Genomic DNA, 21,546 nt, shown 5'->3' with positions numbered 1-21,546 from the left:
GAAAAACTAGGCTGGATGAAGCACAAGCTGGAATCAAGATTGCCAGGAGAAATATCAACAACCTCAGATACACAGATGACACCACCCTTATGGCAGAAAGTGAAGAAGAACTAAAGAGCCTCTTGATGAAGGTAAAAGAGGAGAGAGAAAAAGTTGGCTTAAAACTCAACATTCAGAAAATTAAGATCATGGCATCTAGTCCCATCACTTCATGGCAAATAGATGGAGAAACAGTGACAGACTTTATTTTTCGAGGCTCCAAAATCACTGCAGATGGAGATTGCAGCCATGAAATGAAAAAAATGCTTGCTCCTTGGAAGAAAAGTTATGACCAATGTAGACAGCATAATAAAAAACAGAGACATTACTTTGCCAACAAAGGTCCGTCTAATCAAAGCTATGGTTTTTCCAATAGTCATGTATGGATGTGAGAGTTGGACTATAAAGAAAGCCGAGCACCGAATAAATGATTCTTTTGAACTGTGGTGTTGGAGAAGACTCTTGAGAGTCCCTTGGGCTGCAAGGATATTCAACCAGTCCATCCTAAACAAATCAGTCCTTAATATTCACTGGAAGGACTGATGCTGAAGCTGAAACTCCAATACCTTGGCCACCTGATGCGAAGAACTGACTTATTTGAAAAGACCCTGATGCTGAGAAAGATTGAAGGCAGGAGGAGAAGGGGATGACAGAGGATGAGATGCTGGATGGCATCACCAACACAAAGGACATGAGTTTGAGTAAACTCCAGGAATTGGTGATGGATAGGGAGAGCTGGTGTGCTTCAGTCTATGGGGTCGCAAAGAGTCGGGCAGGACTGAGTGACTGAACTGAACTGAACTGAATCTGTTACATGAGAAAGAAATTAATTTCTATTTGATGTGAATCATTGAATGTTTTGTTTTATTTTTTCCATCAGTTTGGCCTGAACTACCCATTACTTCTATGGAGGAATAAACTTGGGTGTGTATAAGAAAATGCTAGAAAATAAGTATTCATGAAATAGTGAGTCTGAAGAAAGGTGGCAATAAATTATTTCTGGGAATTAGACTGTGATAAACTTATCAATGGCCTTATCAGTCATTTCAATTACCTTTAATATGAAAATTTTCAGAGGTAAGTAAATTAATTTGGCTTTTTTTAAAAAAAAAAAAAAGAACTTTGTTGCAAGCAAAATTGATTCCAGTGGATCAAATGCAAACAGAAACACAGAAACAAAACTATTTAAATCATCTAGTTGAGAGACTGAGGAAGGTGGGCCCCATGGAAAGTCTGAAAAGCATTTAGTTATACATTTGATATATGAAATTAGTGGTAATAATATCCAAATACTCATTAAACATGTGATTATTAAACACCACCTGTGTTTCACTAGCATGTCAAAAACTGGATAGATGATGAATGAGACATGATCCCTAAATTTATTGATGACTATAAATAATACATTATAGATATATAATTTGAAATTGGAATAAGTGCTACAAAGAGATACAGGGCAGGATGTTTTGGGGATGAAAATAGAATTCACTTAATTTTAAATATGCCTCACTAAGGAAACACTTGACCTAATATGTAAAATATAAACAGAGATTACCACAGCAAAGAGTTGTGGAAAACTCTGGATAGAGGAATGAACAAATGGTGTGCAGTGGGAAAAAGTGTAACAATATATGACATGTAATGGGAAAGATCTGTATTGGTAAGGCAAAAAATATAAAGACATAATACGATAAAAACAACATTTCTTGTATGTAACAAATAAATTAAATTTAGTTAAACAATGTTTAAAATATTAAAGAATATGCCTATAAGATATCAGTCTAGCCAGAATGACTTAGAAGTCAGGAAGATAATATTTTGAGTAGATATCATTAGCAAATACAACTTTGCTTTCTCCATAGAATGACATTACAGCACAAAATTCAAATGCATTATGAAAGCAGATTTACCTGGAAATTTCTTCATTCACTGATATGTTTCACATAACTTGTCTTATTGGTGGATCTAATTAATGATGCCTTTCAACTAAGATTATGACCTATTTCACTGCTCAGTTCAGTTCAGTTCAGTTGCTCAGTCATGTCCGACTTTTTGCAACCCCATGAATTGCAGCACGCCAGGCCTCCCTGTTCATCACCAACTCCCGTAGTTTACCCAAACTTATGTCCATCAAGTTAGACATAAGTTGATGCCATCCAGCCATCTCATCCTCTGTCACTCTCTTCTCCTCCTGCCCCCAATCCTTCCCAGGATCAGGGCCTTTTCCAATGAGTCAACTCTTCACTTGAGGTGGCCAAAGTATTGGAGTTTCAGCTTCAACATCAGTCCTTCCAGTGAACACCTAGGGCTGATCTCCTTTAGGATGGACTGGTTGGATCTCCTTGCAGTCCAAGGGACTCTCAAGAGTCTTCTCCAACACCACAGTTCAAAAGCATCAATTCTTTGGTGCTCAGCTTTCTTCACAGTCCAACTCTCACATCCATACATGACTACTGGAAAAACCATAGCCTTGACTAGACGGACCTCTGTTGGCAAAGTAATGTCTCTGCTTTTTAATATGCTATCTAGGTTGGTCATAACTTTCCTTCCAAGGAGTGAGTGTCTTTTAATTTCATGGCTGCAATCAACATCTGCAGTGATTTTGGAGCCCAAAAAAATTAAGTCTGACACTGTTTCCACTGTTTCCCCACCTATTTCCCATGAAGTGATGGGACCAAATCCCATGATCTTAGTTTTCTGAATGTTGAGCTTTAAGCCAACTTTTTCACTCTCCTCTCTCACTTTCATCAAGAGGCTTTTTAGTTCTTCTTCACTTTGTGCCATAAGTGTGGTGTCATCTGCGTATCTGAGGTTATTTATATTTCTTCCGCAATCTTGATTCCAGCTTGTGCATCTTCCAGCCCACCGTTTCTCATGATGTACTCTGCATATAAGTTAAATAAGCAGGGTGACAATATACAGCCTTGATGTACTCCTTTTCCTATTTGGAACCAGTCTGTTGTTCCATGTCCAGTTCTATTGCTTCCTTATCTGCATACACATTTCTCAAGAGGCAGGTCAGGTGGTCTGGTATTCCCATCTCTTTCAGAATTTTCCACAGTTTATTGTGATCCACACAGTCAAAGGTTTTGGCATAGTCATTAAAGCAGAAATAGATGTTTTCTGAAACTCGCTTGTTTTTCTGATGATCCAGCGGATGTTGGCAATTTGATCTCTGGTTCCTCTGCCTTTTCTAAAACCAGCTTGAACATATGGACGTTCACAGTTCACATATTGCTGAAGCCTGGCTTGGAGAATTTTGAATATTACTTTACTAGCATGTGAGAGGAGAGCAATTGTGCGGTAGTTTGAGCATTCTTTGGCATTGCCTTTCTTTGGGATTGGGATGAAAATAGACCTTTTCCAGTCCTGTGGTCACTGCTGAGTTTTCCAAATTTGCTGACATATTGAGTACAGCACTTTCACAGCATCATCTTTTAGGATTTGAAATAGCTCAACAGGAATTCCATCACCTCCACTAGCTTGTTCATAGTGATGCTTTCTAAGGCCCTCTTGACTTCACATTCCAGGATGTCTGGCTCTAGGTGAGTGATCACACCATTGTGATTATCTGGGTCATGAAGATCTTTTTTGTACAGGTCTTCTGTGTATTCTTGCCACCTCTTCTTAATATCTTCTGCTTCTGTTAGGTCCATACCGTTTCTGTCCTTTATTGTGCCCGTCTTTACATGACATGTTCCCTTAGTATCTCTAATTTTCTTGAAGAGATCTCTAGTCTTTCCCATTCTGGTGTTTCCTCTATTTCTTTGCATTGATCATTGAGGAAGGCTTTCTTATCTCTCCTTGCTATTCTTTGGAACTCTGCATTCAAATGGGATTATCTTTCCTTTTCTCCTTTGCTTTTTGCTTCTCTTCTTTTTACAGCTATTTGTAAGGCCTCCTCGGATAGCCATTTTGCTTTTCTGCATTTCTTTTCTACGGTCTCCTGTACAATGTCACGAACCTCCATCCATAGTTCATCAGGCACTCTGTCTATCAGATCTAGTCCCTTAAATCTATTTCTCACTTCCACTGTATAATCATAAAGGATTTGATTTAGGTCATAGTGTCATTAAATTATGAAATCTGTCCTAACCATTCCTAGGAATGTTTTTCTTCCAAACTTCTAATTTTCCTTTGTACCCTTGGATCTTATCTGCCATTGAAAAAAGGCTGTGCATACTTTCTGTGTATGGAAGGATTAAAATCATTAAACAATACCAAAGATATGAGGCAGATTAGCAAGTCTGATTGTCCAATTCACATCTTTAAAGAGTTGGCATCAAACTGGATTTTTCAGAAACACCCAAGTTTGTTCTGTAATGAAAACTCACAACTGAACTTTTTCCCTGGAAAAGCATCATACTTTAGTTTGAATTAACATTTGTTTAAAATCAGTTTTATATTATTACCTAATAGGAGAAAAATTGATTTTAATAATGTGACAACATATTTAGTTTATGTGACTCATTTTTTTCATGCCACATCTTTTTTATTAAATAAGAAAGTAGTGTTTGATTTACATGTTGGTGTGATAGTCTTAATTTGGTACAAGCTACTGCCCTTAAAACATATCCTTACACATAACTTAAAGTCCAGTTTACATCTCACCCCTCTTAGTTATACAGCTCACTGACAGCTGTGTTTGCTGGCGATGGATTTAAAAAAATAAAAAAAGATTTCTTACTTCATATCACCATTACGGTAAAATAATGAATTTTTTGTTGCTGTTCAGTGGCTACGTCCTGTCTGACTCTTTTTTGACCTTATGGACTATAGCCTACCAGGCTCCTCTCTTCATGGAGTTTTCCAGGCAAGAATACGGAGTAGATAGCCATTTACTACTCCAGGGGATCTTCCCCACCCAGTCATCAAACCCATGTCTCCCGCACTGCAGGGGGATTATTTACCGCTGAATCACCAGGGAAGCCCAAAGTAATGAATACATATACCTATATTCACAATATGTATACATTTAAGTTACAATTTAAAAGACATTTTACTGGCTTTACTTGCTCAAAATTGCTCTTTCATATTTTTGTCCATCTCCTGACTATGCCCAGGTATAGTGCCACTGGAAAGTATCTCATAAACTTCCTTCTTACAGCAGATTCACCTGACATTTCTAATCATCATGCTCAGTATTGTTTTTCACAAATGTCAGGGCAAAGGTATATATATGTTTACATGTTAATATGTTGGTCTGAGAAAATCAAAGTGCTACTTTACAAGAACAAAACACTGCAAAACTCTAACGTTTGTATGTTAAGTATTATGCAACTGCTTCTGTCAACTTTTTTATTCAAGTCTTGCAATAATCTTCTTAGTGTTAATTTATTTTGTTCAATATTTTGGGTGTAAGTGCTGATTAAGTTTGGATGATTTCATTGCTTCACTAGCCAGTAGAAAGAAAGAAAGAAAAAAGTGAAGTCGCTCAGTTGTGTCTGACTCTTTGCGACCCCATGGACTGTAGCCTACCAGGTTCCTCTGTGCATGGGATTTTCCAGGCAAGAATACCGAAGTGGGTTGCCATTTCCCTCTCCAGGAGATCTTCCCGACCCAGAGATTGAACCCGGGCCACTAGCCAGTAAATCTTTGCAAATAACACGTTAGATTTCATGGTCTAGCAAGTTTTAGCAAGAAAACTGACCTCTATACTAATGAAGCCAGAACAGATAATTTCAGAGTTCTTTCCAACATTACCATTTGGTTTAACAATATTACTATTTAGTTTAATAATATTGCACAGAAGAATTATATCTTTTCAGAAAAAAAAAATTCTAGTGAAGCTTGTGTCACCACCTCCAAACTGGGACTAAAATACACATTTCAATTTCCTCTATAATAATGTTAAATGATAAAAATTAAAAATATATTTTATTAAAATTTCTTATTAAACTAGTATTTCTTGCAAAACATGATTAGCAGAATACCACCATTTTATATGTAATCTAGAAATATTTCAGAGAGTGGAAAAGCTTCAGGGTACATCTACTTATTATAATGCATTTAAGTAGTGTGATGATGGTTGTTCTGTCCAAATTAGGTCACTTTTCTCTAAAAATTTTCTTATTGAATGTAATTGAAATGATCAACAAGACCATTCACAAGTTGATTTTAACTTACCTTCAATGTGCTCACTTTCAATGATCTACAGGTACTTTTTTTTGTAACTATTTTATTTCTTATACCACACTTACTTTGATGTATCTATTGAAATACACTTTTAGCTCTGCTAAATCTAATAATTATAACGTATGACACGTTTTATATGTTTTATGTTCATTGTTTAGAATTTCATTTTTGTTGGATTTTTCAAAAGTATTTGCTTATGACACATTGGGGGGAAATAGTCCTTTACCATATATGGTTTTAGGAGCATTAAAATAGTTTATATTCCTACTCTACTTTCTTCCTGTAGTTTATGACTTTCAACACACTTTTGTTTTAAAGTTCATTTGTATTTTTCTTTCCCAGATGTAAAGTTCTTCAAGAAATTATATCCAACTGTTACTGGATCATAGTAGATGCCTTACACATAGTATAAAAATCAGTAAGTAAATAATTATGGTATTTATAACAGCACACTCATTCATACATTATAAACCTTTCAAAAACACAATATTCCTGTTCTTAAACTAAGTAATAATAAACATATTCTAATACTTAATAATATTAGAACTGACAGGAAAGTCATTGGATCCAAGTAATTCATATACATATGCAAAATGATTCTCTAAAATACCAATGGTGTTTATCATGTTAACTTCTGACTACTATGACTTTCAGTGACTTATTTCCTTTGTAGGGCTCTGCTGTATACATATATATTTCCTGTTATTCTATAATATACAGGTGATAATTTAGCAATAGTTACTCTAGGCTGAGGGCTTCCCAGGTGGCATGAGTGGTTAAAGAATCCCCCTGCCAGTGTTTCTTCTGAAACGTAAGAGATGCGGTTTCAGTCCCTGAGTTGGGAAGATCCCCTGGGGAAGGACATGGCAACCCATTCCAGTATTCTTACCTGCAGAATCCCATGTATAGAGGAACCTAGTGGGTTACAGTCCATACAGTTGAAAAGAGCTGGACACAATTGAATGACTTAGTATGCACGTACTCTAAGTTCAATGCAATAAAGTCACAGTGTCCACTTAAACTTGACATTTATCTTTATGTTGCATATATTTTATTTAAGTCAGTAATTATTTAAGATATTAGTAAGATACAAGTGTAGGTTCCTCAAGTGGTTTGTGTAAGAACCCCAATTAAATAAAACAACAAAAATTATACTTTTTAATTATTTGCTTATTCAACAAATATTTACTGATTACCTATTATATGTCAGTAATGTCAGAAGTATTACATATGTAGCAAATAAGTAAAACAGGCTTAAATCTTTGCCCATATATGCCTTGTTTTCCAGGTAGAAGAAAGAGTCCAACACTCACAGTAATAATCAGAAAAAAGACAAGCAAGTTCACACAGCACATTTAGATAATCATCTTGCTGCATATGTTCATCTCACCATTTTAAATATCAGCTTCTTTGGTCTCTTCTAATATACAAAAACAGCAAACTGTCATTTGAAGTATATCTTTCTTCACATATTACAATTATTCCTCTATCATGCAGGTAAAATTCTCTACAGCACATTTCTTAAAATAGAAAACAGTGCATTGAGTTTATCTACCATCTCATCCATTATACTTATGTAGCATTTAAAGAAAAAAATTCATATGCAATGTCCACAGAAGATAGCAGTATGCATACCTTATAGATATTCAAGAAATGGAATTATTATAACTTTAATGAAGAATTCTACAGTGTTTTATATTCCAACTAGTTTAAATTATTCATTTCATATCCTAGTACTTTTCCCCTCACAGATGCTACTTTATTGTTTTAAAGTAGTTGATTTATAAAACTGTCATCAACATAGTGCAAATTAATGATTCCAGCAAAACACATTTGTGATATCTTAGGTATGTGACAGGCAATTTAAAAAAAAATGGTATTGATTTGTCTAAAATGTTAAATGACATAATAGCCATACAATAAAGTATTGAATAATTTAAGTAAATCAATGTTTTCTGAATTTTGTAGGAGTACAAACTGTCTTGGGTGCTAAGGTAAATCAATATAATAAAATAAAAATGAAGTGGTTTATAATGATGAATGCATGGATTGATAATAACCAGAGGTAGAATCTCATTTAGCCATTGTAACAAACAACTTCCAGGCATCTTTTGTGCACTATTCCCATCAGAAAACATGGTATTATATAGTCAATTGATTTTAGCACTTAAATAGCTTTTCATTTGCAAGACACCTAGCCTCAGTATAAACTAAACCTTTCACTGAGTGTCATTAGTTATGGCTTGATTTAGAATGATAATATATATTTACTACCATTAGAGCTATTTTATGTGCTTTATGTGGTTTGTAAATAATATTATATTTATGAAGACATGAGAAATGTTCATTTGTTGCTCTCCTATATAGTTGCAGAATTTAGGATTTAGCATTTTAGTGCTTTTACTGATCTCTCTTTACTCTCATTCTCAATGGTAAATCCAACGGAAAATATATTTAATTTCATGTAGCTAGTTCTATATACAATTTTTAGTTTCCCATTTTGTTTACAAAATGAAGTGTGGTATTATATGTGTATGTTGGGACACGTTTTTCCTATATTATGTCTTTTGCAGTTTACAAGCTTAAGATATAATGAAATCTTCAGAGCTTTACTACAGGAAAAAAATACCAGTGTATACATAAACACAAAGTTGTTCAAAATTTAAGAGAATTCAGATTTACCCTGAATTCTTTTCACATTCACCCACAAAGGACAATAATTAAAACAATGAAAACAGCTATAATTAGCACTATTAAAAATTTTAACATCAATGTTGTAGCACTGATGAATGTAGATAATTGCTAAAAAAAAAAAAAAATACTTCACTCCTTATCCCCTTTCTAAAAATACAGAAGAAGATCATCCCACAGAAAAGGCCAGAGACACTAGAAAATCACCCAGGAAAGATAGGTGAAGAAAAGAGAAATCCTTTCTGATATGAGAGCCCCAAAGTGGACAAAGATCTAATTCAGATTACAGAAAAGGAGAAATATATAATTGTCTCTCATTCACTCTTGATAGTAAACCATGGCATATTAGGTATGGACCATATAGTCAAACTGTTTGGGGTTAGGTCAATTATTTTACATTGTGAACTTGGTAAAATTATTTGGATTCTGATACTACCATTTTCGGGCTTCCCAGGGGGCTGAGTGGTAAAGAATCTGCCTGCCAACGCAGGAAATGCAGCTTCGATTCCTGGGTTGGGAAGAGCCCCCTGGAGTAGGGAATGGCAACCCACTCTAGTATCTTGTTGGGAAATCCCATGGGCAGAGGAGCCTGGTAGGCTACACTTCATGTGATCACAAAGAATTGGACAAGACTGAATGACTGAGCGCGCACGCACTATCCTCTTCTACAAATTGGGAATAATAATAGGATTTATTTCAAAGATCTGACACGAGGATGAAATGGTTAATTCTACCCAAGGTGCTTCAGTTTCCCAGGTGGCAATAGTGATGAAGAATCTGCCTGGAAATCCCACGGACAGAGGAACCTGGCAGGCTACACTCCATGGGGTTGCAAAGAACCAGACACATCTGAAGTGACTTAGCACATACAAGTTGCTTAGCAGAATGTCTGGCCTAAACTCTGGATATGCTCTTATTTTTGTAGCAACATTGTTTGCTGTGAGAATTGCTCTGAACTAAAATATGGCAAATTTTGGGAAAAGAGAAACGCTCTGGGATGCTTATTTGGAGGGGCAAGCAGGTTAATTAGACTCTTGATCCCTCACTTACTTCTACTGAACAACAGGCAGGAGAAACATCTGGCTAGTGGAAGAGCAGAGAATGTAGGCCTTTTGGACAGAAAGCAGGAATAAACCCTGAGATGAAGGGAAAGTTTCCATGTCCAGAATCACAGTCACACCCTCTGGCAAAGTATGTCACCAATCACACATCATCACTGTAGGCAGGTACAGGAAGCTTACATAGTGCTCATGAAACAGGCCAACAGGAAATGAGAGAGTTGGGCATCCATAAGATAACAAGACCAGAGATTTTCAAAATGAAAACTTTTGTTGAGGGAAAAATAAAAATCTTAGTAATGAGCTGAACTGCAGGGGCAAGGCAATGGCACCCCACTCCAGTTCTCTTGCCTGGAGAATCCCATGGACGGAGGAGCCTAGTGGGCTGCAGTCCATGGGGTCGCCAAGAGTCGGACACAACTGAGCGACTTCACTTTCACTTTTCCCTTTCATGCACTGGAGAAGGAAATGGCAACCCACTCCAGTATTCTTGCCTGGAGAATCCCAGGGACGGCGGAGCCTGGTGGGCTGCCGTCTATGGGGTCGCACAGAGTTGGTCACGACTGAAGCGACTTAGCAGCAGCAGCAGGGGCAAGAATGACAAGAAGCATTCACTGAACAGAAACAGGATAATTTTCCCAGGGGAAAAGGCAATGTTTATAGAGAGAGAAACTTTGAAAGAAGAGCTAATAGGTATAGAAGAAAAGAAATATAAAGGTATAGAAGGTGTAAAACAGAAGACAGGGGCAAAAACATTGAAAAGGAGGAAAGTGCTAACTCATATTTTTTAAGTATACAGAGAAAAGTTACAGTGTTGACTAAACTAGACTCTGCTGGAGAGGTCAACGTTTCTGCACAGTCTCCTCAAGTGATGACTGTTTTCCATACATCTGGAAAGATCTTGAACCACTGACTCTGGATATAGGATGGGTATCTTTCCTGCTCTTCATCAGTGCACTGAAGCCATTTCCTCCCAGACTTCCCTAAAAACTTTAAAACTTTTATTGTGCCTTTACATTACCAATTATGAAACTCACTGATGTCACCTCCCAGTACCTGGGTACTTCACCCTTGCACGTACATGTGTGCTCAGTCATGTCCAACTCTTTACAGCTCAATGGACTGGAGCCTACCAGGCTACGCTGTCCATGGGATTTCCAAATACTGGAGTGGGTTTCCATTTCGAGAATCTTCCCAACCCAGAAATGGAGCCAATGTCTCCCACGTCTCCTGCATTGGTAGGCCGAGTCTTTACCACCGAGCCACTGGGGAAGCCCCAATTCACCCTTGTTGATTGACTGTTTCAGTTTCTAATTCACTGTTATTCTCCTTACAAGTCACCTGTCTTAACTTATGCTTTCACTATGTTTGCAGATAATGCTTCCAACACCCTAACTACTCACATCCTTGAGTCTTCTCCCCCACTGTTCTTATTCTTTACATAAGAAATTAACCAGATTTTGTCACTTCAAATATCTGCGTACCTTTCATGATTTCAATTTCATGTATCCCATTGTAACCACTGCTGACTGGCATTGGCAATCACATCCTGCAAAATTCGACTCCAACAACCCCTCAACCCATAGGAACTGCAAATTGTGCTGCATTTCACTGCCTCTCACCCATTTAGTGTTCTGTGGTCCTTTAGTCAGCTTAAAATACTATGGCCAGTCAAAATAATGTTTCTTTCACATAATTTCCTGACTCTCCTTTTTCTCACTGTTTAAACTCACTTTGTAAAAGCACCATTTTGGGTTTAAACCCAACTGTTGATGTTTAGTCGCTAAGTTGTACCCGACTCTTGTGACTCCATGGACTGTAGTCCACCAGACTTCTCTATTCATGGGATTTCCTAGACAAGAATACTGGAGTGGGTTGCCATTTCCTTCTTCAGGGGATCTTCTTGACCCAGGAATGGAACCTTTGTTTCCTACATTAGCAGGTTCTTTACCACTGAGTCACCTGGGAAACTCTAAACCCAACTGTCAACTTCTGTTTCTGCATGGATGCATCTGATCAGCCTCCCTATGATGAAGGCACAAACCTTTAGGCTACTCAACAGTCATACTTCTCCAGGTCTTCCATCTTACACTCTTCTAGATGCTTCTTTATCTTTTCTCTCAAATTTCTAGCTCTCTTCTCTTCTCCCTAATGTCAGGGAATGTCCTGATTTACCTTTTGCTGGTATAACTGCAACATTAGGAAAGATGTTCTACAGACCCCCACGACCACATGTACCCACCTTTCAGGATATGCACCCCCTGTTCTCTCCAACTGTTATCTTCATAAACTGCCAATGTTACCATGCCAAGTCAAGCCTCCCTTTATTTTGTAGGCACAATCATCTTGCCACTTATGTATATGGCTCCAGCACTTTTCTGTTCTCACTGATTTTATATTTTGTGCTGCTTTCTTCTCGGGAGCATAAAACTTATTGCTTTTCACATACTAAGAAACAAAACAATATGAAATGAACAACACCACAAACTTGCTTAACACCATTTCTCTCAAACAGCCACCACGCATGTTATTTTCTCTCCCCTGAAAAATGATTTCTCATTTCTGTTAAATTCACTCAAATATTGGCTTATTCTCACAGATACACTAAAATCTAAGCACAAAGTTAGTCAAGGAGTATTTCACAACATCTTCTTTGAAAAAAATTTATGCACTAGTAATTACATAATAAGTAGGTTGAAAGTCTGAAGGAGGAGTACACACAAGGAAGAAGTTCTGACATTGGAATAATCTGTCTCATTCATCATATAAGGCTAGGACGATAGGGAAGCACATTACTTGATTTACGTCATTCATTGAAACAAAGAATAATGACATTTGGGTATTTACTTATTTATTGTACGTTGTTTCTTAGGGCCTTTGGAGAAAATATTGTGGGCGCATTATGAAAACAAGCTAAGCAGTAAGATGAATTTCTCAATTAATTAAATTATACCCAAGTAGGCAGGTGTATATGTGCATACAGAGACATAAAAAATAGTTCTAAATAGTGATCAATAAATTATCACGAGGTCAATGTATTTAAAATGTGCAACAAATAATATTTTATGTATAAACACATAACAATATCTACAGTGCACACATACGCTCCTCTCAGCTGATACACTGCTCGGTTGCTTTGGGGTTTCCAATGACCTAAGCATTCTTTCAATGTCCAGAGATTTATTAACGTAAAGCCATCAATCAGGTCCTAGTATCATTTGAGAATGAAAAACATAGGTTCAAATCACATTTATTTACATATAAAGAACACTCTGCTTTTCACATTGTTATAGTCATGGGAAAGAGTGTGATATAATCAGTAATTTTAACTTTGCTCTTTTTCTCAAATTATTCAGAGAATCTAACATTGTCTAACTTTGGAACAGAAAATACACTGATTACTTTAATATTAAACATTTGAAAAATGGCAAAAATAAAAGGAAAAGTAATGAATCAAACACTTTATTATTTTTATTCTTATTACAGATGAAAAGAAAGTATAACTTATTAAAATATCTGTGTCTTCCTAAATAGTTTGTGAGTTGGGAATCATCCTGGTAAATATTCTCATTTTTAAAGCTCTAGTCTTTATTAACATTGTGTACAATTTCGAGGTTTTTAATGGAGGTGGATTGAAAACAGATTTTAAATTTAATTTCTCCCCAAAATCCCATCAAAATTACAATTATGTAAAAAATAGCACACTTCTAATAGCATTGGTTATTGGAATACAGTTATTGGACAGAGATCAGGAAGACAGAAAACGTCTATGGTAATTAATAAAATGACTATCAAATATACCATCCAGTATTTTAATTGAAAGGCACATTGAGTTCCCTGACCTAGACACAGAGACATGTTGAAAATTTCAATGAAAAATACATAATTTGGGAAAAAAAAGCTATATGATCAAATACAGGTCATCTACAGAGTAATAAAAATCTAAACAATATCAAACTTGTCATTGACAATATAGCTTGCTAAAATCGGTGTTGACCGGTAAATAAATATTCAACAACTGGCCCAATTTTAGCTTCCTGTGGTCTGAGAGAGATCTTGAAGGACAAACCAAAAAAAAACAGTACAAAGAAGGTGAAAGTGTTCAGGTTTAATCTCTATGTCCAGATGGGTGCTCTGTCTGGGGTAATTTGCACAGGAAATTGACAAAAAGCAACAAGACTGAAACACTACATTTCTTTTTCATTTCTGAAAATGTTATTGTTAAAGAGACTATGCCTTAGCCTGCAGAAACCTGTGACATCTCTATCCCAAAATGTACCAACAAAAACTGAGTTGAAAATATTCTGTAGATCTCATAGAAAAGGAAAGACCACTCAGCACAACCAATGTCAATAGACAGTAGAGAATTAAGTAACTTCTCCTAGAAAGCAGTACAGGGATGACAAATGGGCTAACTGGGGGAAACTGTCTCCCCACCTCAGCCAAAAGTCTTCACAATTCTGGCCAAGCAAAATATGATAATACCTATAAGACAGTTGTTTCAGTATCTTTTCCCTTTCTTCAAATTATATGCTGTATTGTAATTACCTATTTCTGACAATTTTATATTTGGTGTGTATGGGGGCAGGATGTGCAAATAACATGCCTTGGTTCTTTTTTTTTTTTTTTAAGTTTACATTTTAAAAGTTATCTGTGATCAGACTACATGGAACTACAATGGACTCTAAAAGAGGAGACCACACACCAGCCAGAAATCCTGGGGTAGGCGATACAAGGAAAAAGAAATTTGTGGATTCTCTGTGTGAATAAAAAAATGTGCAGGTATTTTTTGAACCATGGCAGAGACCCTAACAGCCCTCTAATCTCTTTTTACAATGTAAGTGTGTTTAGCTGGGCAGTGATCACCCAGCTAAAGAGTTTTTCCAACTTTTCTGCAGAAAGGAGTGGCTCTGTGCCTAGGTTCTGACTATTGCAATATAAACGTCAAAGATACAATGGGGAAAAGACAGTCTCTTCAAAAAGTGGTGTTGGAAAAACTGGTCAACTACGTGTAAAAGAACAAAAGTAGAACACCTTCTAACACCATACACAAAAATAAACTCAAAATGGGTTAAAGACCTAAATGCAAGACCAGAAACTATTAAACTCTTAGAGGAAAACATAGGCAGAACACTCCCTGACATAAATCACAGCAAGGTCTTACATGACCCACCTCCTAGATTAATGGAAATAAAAACAAAAATAAACAAATAGGACCTAGTTAAACTTAAAAGTTTTTGCACAATGAAGGAAACTACAAGCAAGGTGAAAAGACAGCCCTCAGAATGGGAGAAAACAATAGCAAATGAAACAACTGACCAAAATAGGGCAGAAGACCTAAACAAACATTTCTCCAAAGAAGACATACAGATGACTAATAAATACATGAAAGGATGCTAAACATCACTCATAATTAGAGATAAGCATATCAAAACCACAATGAGGTATCATCTCATATTGTCAGAATGGTCATCACCAAAAAGTCTACAAACAGTAAATGCTGGAGAGTGTGTGGAAAAAAGGGAACCCTCTTGCACTGTTGATGGGAATGTAAACTGATACAATCATTATGGCGATTCCTTCAAAAACTAGGAATAAAACTACTATACTACCCAGAAACCCCACTACTGGGCATATACCCTGAGGAAAAGAGAGTTGAAAAAGACACATGTACCACAATGCTCACTGAAGTATTATTACAATAGCTAGGACATGGAAGCAACCTAGATGCCCATTGGCAGATGAATGGATATGGAAGTTGTGCTACCTATACACAATGGAATATTACTCATCCATAAAAACAAATTTGAGCCAGTTCTAATGATGGATGAACCTCAGAAAGAGAAAGACAAATATTGTATACTAATGCACATATATTGAATCTAGAAAGATGATACTGATGATCCTATGTGCAGAGCAGCAAAGGAGGCATAGACATAAAGAATGGACTTTTGGACTTAGTGGGAGAAGGAGAGAGTGGGATGATTTGAGAGAATAGCATTGAAACATATACATTAATATAGATATCCAGTGGGAGTTTGATGTATGACACAGGGAACCCAAAGCCGATGCTCTGTGATGACTTGGAAAGTTAGGGTGGGGAGGGAGTTGGGGGGTGTGGTTTAGGAGGAAGAGGACACATGTATGTCTATGGCCATTTCATGTTGATGTAGGGCAAAAACCATCACAATATTGTAAAGTAATTATACTCCAATTAAATAAATAAATAAAAATTTAAAAAAGAGTCCTTTGGGATTTTCCCTTAACAGAAAGAGAACCTTCCCCTACCTTACTGCTTTTCCCATTTCTTCCTTCCTTGCACTTAGTGATGTAATAGAGAAAATTGAGAGGGAAATATTGGACCATGAGAATGAAGTCAAGTGTTGAAGATAACAGAGAAATCACACAACAATCTGAAAATTATGGAGTTTTTTAACAAGTCAAAGATCATCACTTATGTGAAAAGTAAACTTTTTTTCATTTTGTTAATTAATTAATTAATTTTAATTGGAAGCTAATTACTTTACAACATCGTAGTGGTTTTTGCCATACATTGACATTAATCAGCCATGGGTGTACATGTGTTCCCCAGCCTGAACCCCCCACCCACCTCCCTTCCCATCCCATCCCTCAGGGTCATCCCAGTGCACCAGCCTGGGATGAGCACCCTGTCTCATGCATCAAACCTGGACTGGTGATCTATTTCACATATGACAATATACATGTTTCAATGCTATTCTCTCAAATCATCCCACCCTCACCTTCTCCCATAGAGTCCAAAAGTCAAAGGAGGCTCCATGAAGAATGAATTATCAGCAAAATAATCTAGTTACATTTAAATTATTAAAAGTTAGAAGATAAAGATGTCTTTTGGTCAACAAAATGGTAGTTCCCAGTTAGCGAAATGTACATTACAGGAAATGCAATGACTTGTCTATATACAAAGAAATATTAACTAGAGAGTCCAGGAAAACCATAATACTGTAGAAACAGTTATGGTATGATTATAAAGCAATCTAACATATGACATAGCTTTGAGATATTGGTAGAGTGTAAGAAAGAGAAAGCATTGAACTTGATGGTCTGAACATTCTCCGTCAAGTAGTTTAAAGAAAAAGATCTGTATTTTCTTACTTGAAAGTCTATCACCATACTTAATTGAGCTTCCCTAGTGGCTAGCAGTAAAGAATCTACTTGCAGTGTAGGAGACCCAGGTTCGATCCCTGGATCAGGAAGTCCCCTGGAAGAAGGTATGGCAACCCACTCCAGTATTCTTGCCTGGAGAATCCCATGGAGAAAGGAGCCTGAGGCTACAGTCCAGAGTGTTTCAAAGAATCTGACATAACTGAAGTAACTGAGCATGCACACATACTTAATTATGTCATTTATAATGTTTACAATAACCATGATACTGATTTGTAAATATATTTGAGTGGTATCATAACCAATCTTTTAAGAGTGCTGGTAGCTATATATGAATGTTACATATGAATTTCCTTCATTTATAAGGTGTTGAGTTTTAGGAAGTTTTCTAAAATCTCCCTAAATCTCATTTATAAAATGGAGTTTTAACAATAGAACCCTATTTATAAAGTAGGGTTCTAAAATTAGGACTGTTCTCCCACAGTTGGTTTGATCATAAATTGAGATCATTTATCTCCTATACTTAGTACTTAGCACAGTGCCTAGAACAAAATAAGCCATAATTGTCAGCTCCTACTAAGTAGTGTTCAATGCTTTTCAATATATAGAATTGATCTTTAGATAAAGCAATGTATTAATAGACTGTTATAGTACCAATGTTAGAAGCTTTAATGATGCTAGAGCAAAAATAAATCAGAGTAAAAGAAGTACAGCAATGCTACTTTCCTTACATTTGAGAATAAGGAAGCAATGAATATGGTCAATAAATATATCTAAATTGAATGGATCCAAAAACAGAGTTACATCCTATTTTAAATTATAAAGGTTAACAGAATAACCATGAATTGCATAAATTAATAAAAAATTTGGGAAAGGAAGTTGAAGATGAAAGAAGTCAGTTAATTGGGTATGTAATTCATATCTTTCAGTTTCCTCATATGACTAATAATAACATGATGTGACTACTGTGCACAGTTCTGAACTTATGCATATTAATTTAATGAATCCTCATACTTATAAGAGATATACCATTATTGTTCTATTTTAAAATTACAGAATGTAGCCCTGGGTGTTCATTGGAAGGAATGATGTTGAAGCTGAAACTCCAATACTTTGGCCACCTACTGCGAAGAGTTGACTCATTGGAAAAGACCCTGATGCTGGGAAGGATTGGGGGCAGGAGGAGAAGGGGACGACAGAGGATGAGATGGCTGGATGGCATCACCGACTTGATGGACATGAGTTTGGGTAAACTCCGGGAGTTGGTGATGGACAGGGAGGCCTGGCGTGCTGCAATTCATGGGGTCGCAAAGAGTCAGACATGACTGAGCGACTGAACTGAACTGAACAGAGGCAAAGAAATTTAGGAATTTTTCTCAAGATCCAAGACTGTCTGCAGAGGCTGTATCCCTGTTTACTGCCTGTAAGAACAGACGGCAGGATATGAAATCTCAAATTGCTGTACTGCATTTTAATTGTATTCATTAGAATTAGGTTAGTAATAATCAAATTAAATAAAACCAGATATTTTAAGGAATGGTGAGTTCTAGAAAACAGGCTGCCACTTGGCAGTTATGAAGGAAGTGTGTCACAAGCTACATAATTTATTTTTGTATGACTAAAGTTTTTCTTTTACCACGTGAACATATTACTTCTTTCAAAACAAAATAGTAGTTAAACTCCGATAGTTTTGCATTGTGGAAGCTGTGAAAGTTTATTTGTTGACACACTGATTTTTATAATTATGCTGTATTACCAGTCATATTTTTAACAATTTCTGAGCTTCCTGTTCTACTTTCATATGCATAACAAATATTTATATGTGGCAAATTTTCATTTAATTTTATAATTGTTCATATTAAGTTATAATCAAGTTACAATTTTGTAAACATTACAAACAGAAATGGTAGTACAGTCTCTGCTTTACAGTAAACCTATTGTTCATATTCTAATCAAAATATATTTATTTTTTAATCAGGGAGAGTTTTATTTCAGTCAAAGACTGATGCTTGTAGGTTGGTCTCTCAAAAAAGAGCTTGGTCTCTCACAAAGCTCCTTGAAAAATGACCAAGGCCAAGATTAATAAGAATGATTTAATCCCAGACCACTGCCCGGCTGCCCACGGCCCAGGTCCTCAGCGGGAGGAGGCCGAGGGCCAGCGGTTAGTTGGGTCACTAATTCACTTCGGCCTGAAGACTGTAAATTACCTTCGAGAGCTGGGCCGCACCGCAAGGACCGCAGGGAAGGACGCCGGGCCTCAAGCCTCCTTGAGGAGCCGAGAGACCCGAGGCCAGAAGGCTCACTCCCCGTGCCCGGGGTCCTGCCACCTGGACTGGCCGAGCTGTGACCCAAACGCCCACCTGTTCGGAGGAGACGAGAGGCTGGCCCTCAGAGGCGCCCCTTAACCCACCCCAAGGCAGCCGGGGGTCGGTCCGCGCAGGACTCACCTGAGAGGCGACACTCCTGTTCAGAGGTGAGACTCCTGGACGGAGGTCACACTCCTGTTTGGAGATGTCACTCCTGGGCGGAGGAGACGCTCCTTTGTGGAGATGACAGTCCTGGCTGGAGGTGACGCTCCTGAGCACGAAGTCTTCGGGGCACAGTGCCCCCAGCCCCGTCAGTGAGCGGCTTCACCTGCCTCAGACAGGAACGAGGATGCGAATGAGGAAAGCTTCGCCGGCTCAGGTGAGTTTCTAGAACTGTCCCAGGGGTATCCGGGGCCCTGTGGGGCTTCCCCGCTTAAGGAGCCATCGCCCTGAGGGAATGGTCGGTGTACCTCAGGCTGTACTCGCTGCGGAAGAGCGACCCTGAGACAGGTGCGCGGGGCCTGGAGACCCGCCCGGCGCGCAGTGCGCACGCGCCGCCTCGCGAGAGGGCCGGAGTGTGCAGGTGAGCAGGGGGTGATGGGAGACGTACGTGGGAGACGGACGTTCATGTTCTGCCTGAAGAACAGGCGGGATGAGCTCCACCTGGAGCTCCCGGACGTGGGGAAGGTCGCGGCCGGCTTTGAGCGGATAGTCTACCCGGCGATAGAGGAGGCTCAGAAAGAGAAGGGACTTGACAAAGTCGATATCCCAAAGTTCGGAAAGAAAAAGACCCGCTACTGTAGGACTAGACTCCAGGGAACTTTCTCTGACCTCTGTGGGTGGTCTGAGAAACAGGAGGCTGGGATGGATGCCTCTGGCCCTCCAGTGATCCTCTGCAGAAGACTGAAAGAAACAGGGACTGAGCAGATTACGTAAAGACGTCTTTTCCAACGTGGAGAAGTGCTGACGTTTAAGCCTCTGCCCAGTCCTCCATCCTTTCTGTCTGACTCTCTGTTAGAAGGTTTCGTGTTCTTGTCTCTTTACCTCAACTGGTTTTTAAACTATAAAGCTTTAAAAAGAAAACTAAATTTTCCCCAAATGCAAGGCCACCTAGGAATCTGCACATCCACCCACTATTCTTTTGTCCATGAGGTTTGCAACTAAATGCTGCTCCAGCAGGTCTGGTTGTCTGCATCATCCATTCGTCTACTCTTGGGAATAATGATATATTTACACACAGGGGGGAAAAAATCAGAGGAGAAAACGTGATTTGTAGAGAGAAATGAAAAGTAGGTGTCAATTTGTTTGCAAAGTGGAATCCATCAAGAGTAAAGAACTTTTGGCCCTGGGTCTTTAGATTCCTTAATCAGTAGAAATTAGTAAAAGGCCAACGAATTCAAGCGGGACTTTATTTGGACTCACACTTCAGCATAAGGGAGGCAGAACAAGAAACAGGTGCTCATGCTCACTCTGTGAGGAAGGCAGACTGGTGCCTTAAATAGGGTGAGGGTAGGGGTGGATTCGGAGAAGGCAATGGCACGCCACTCCAGTACTCTTGCCTGGAAAATCCTATGGACTGAGGAGCCTGGTAGGCTGCAGTCCATGGGGTTGTGAAGAGTTGGACACAACTGAGAGACTTCCCTTTCACTTTCCACTTTCATGCATTGGAGAAGGAAATGGCAACCCACTCCAGTGTTCTTGCCTGGAGAATCCCAGGGATGGCAGAGCCTGGTGGGCTGCCGTCTATGGGGTCGCACAGAGTCGGACACGACTGAAGCGACTTAGCAGCAGCAACAGGGGTGGATTGGTGGGTAAGGAGGGAGGAGTGGCTTGCGTGGTCTGCCCACCCCTTCCAGGGTGCTGTGCCTGGGGTTCATGCTCAGTACCCTGCTTTTGCTTTTGGCACCTAGAAGGAGCAGTTGGGTTTTGGCCTTTTTGTATTTAATTGTTCATAATTTGTCCCAACTGCACATGCATGCAGTTATTTTTAGCCCTGTAGTTTCTTTGTATTCTGCTGCTTGAGGAGACCTTTGTCCAAGTGTAGGTATGACAATGAAGGGTCCAAGTCCTAGCCCACATTAAACGTAGCTCTATCAGCCTGTCTGTCTATGGGGCTTCCCTAGTGGTACAGATGGTAAAGGATCTCCCTACAATGCAGAAGACCTGGGTTCAAT

At 38.3% G+C, this 21,546-nt stretch overlaps 2 protein-coding genes across 6 annotated transcripts in view; one reads left to right on the top strand and one right to left on the bottom strand.

The window, feature by feature from the left end:
* The window catches only part of LOC145518172 (uncharacterized), a 1,384,210-nt gene that overhangs the window by 966,742 nt on the left and 395,922 nt on the right, over positions 1-21,546 (bottom strand). For all 5 annotated transcript variants that reach the window (XR_014062696.1, XR_014062714.1, XR_014062686.1 and 2 more), the window contains exon 1: positions 19,514-19,912. The gene's annotated coding sequence lies outside the window, so the exon portion shown is untranslated. Of the gene's footprint in view, positions 1-19,513 lie in introns of those variants that run through there.
* Positions 14,531-19,908, top strand: LOC145518171 (uncharacterized). Its single transcript, XM_081521984.1, has 2 exons — positions 14,531-15,899; positions 16,973-19,908. The coding sequence occupies exon 2, from the start codon at positions 19,130-19,132 to the stop codon at positions 19,469-19,471; it is 342 nt and encodes a 113-aa protein (XP_081378110.1). The 5' UTR covers positions 14,531-15,899; positions 16,973-19,129; the 3' UTR covers positions 19,472-19,908.

The sequence above is a fragment of the Giraffa tippelskirchi genome, chromosome 8, assembly GCF_054371585.1.
Source record: "Giraffa tippelskirchi isolate mGirTip1 chromosome 8, T2T-mGirTip1v1.2.pri, whole genome shotgun sequence".
Classification (NCBI taxonomy): domain Eukaryota; kingdom Metazoa; phylum Chordata; class Mammalia; order Artiodactyla; family Giraffidae; genus Giraffa; species Giraffa tippelskirchi.
The sequence above is the reverse complement of the archived record's forward strand: the minus strand, read 5'-3'. Positions and strand labels throughout refer to the sequence as shown.

Coding starts and splice junctions, on each gene's coding strand:
- LOC145518171 (XM_081521984.1), top strand. CDS start 19,130: ATGACCAAGGCCAAGATTAATAAGAATGATTTAATCCCAGACCACTGC.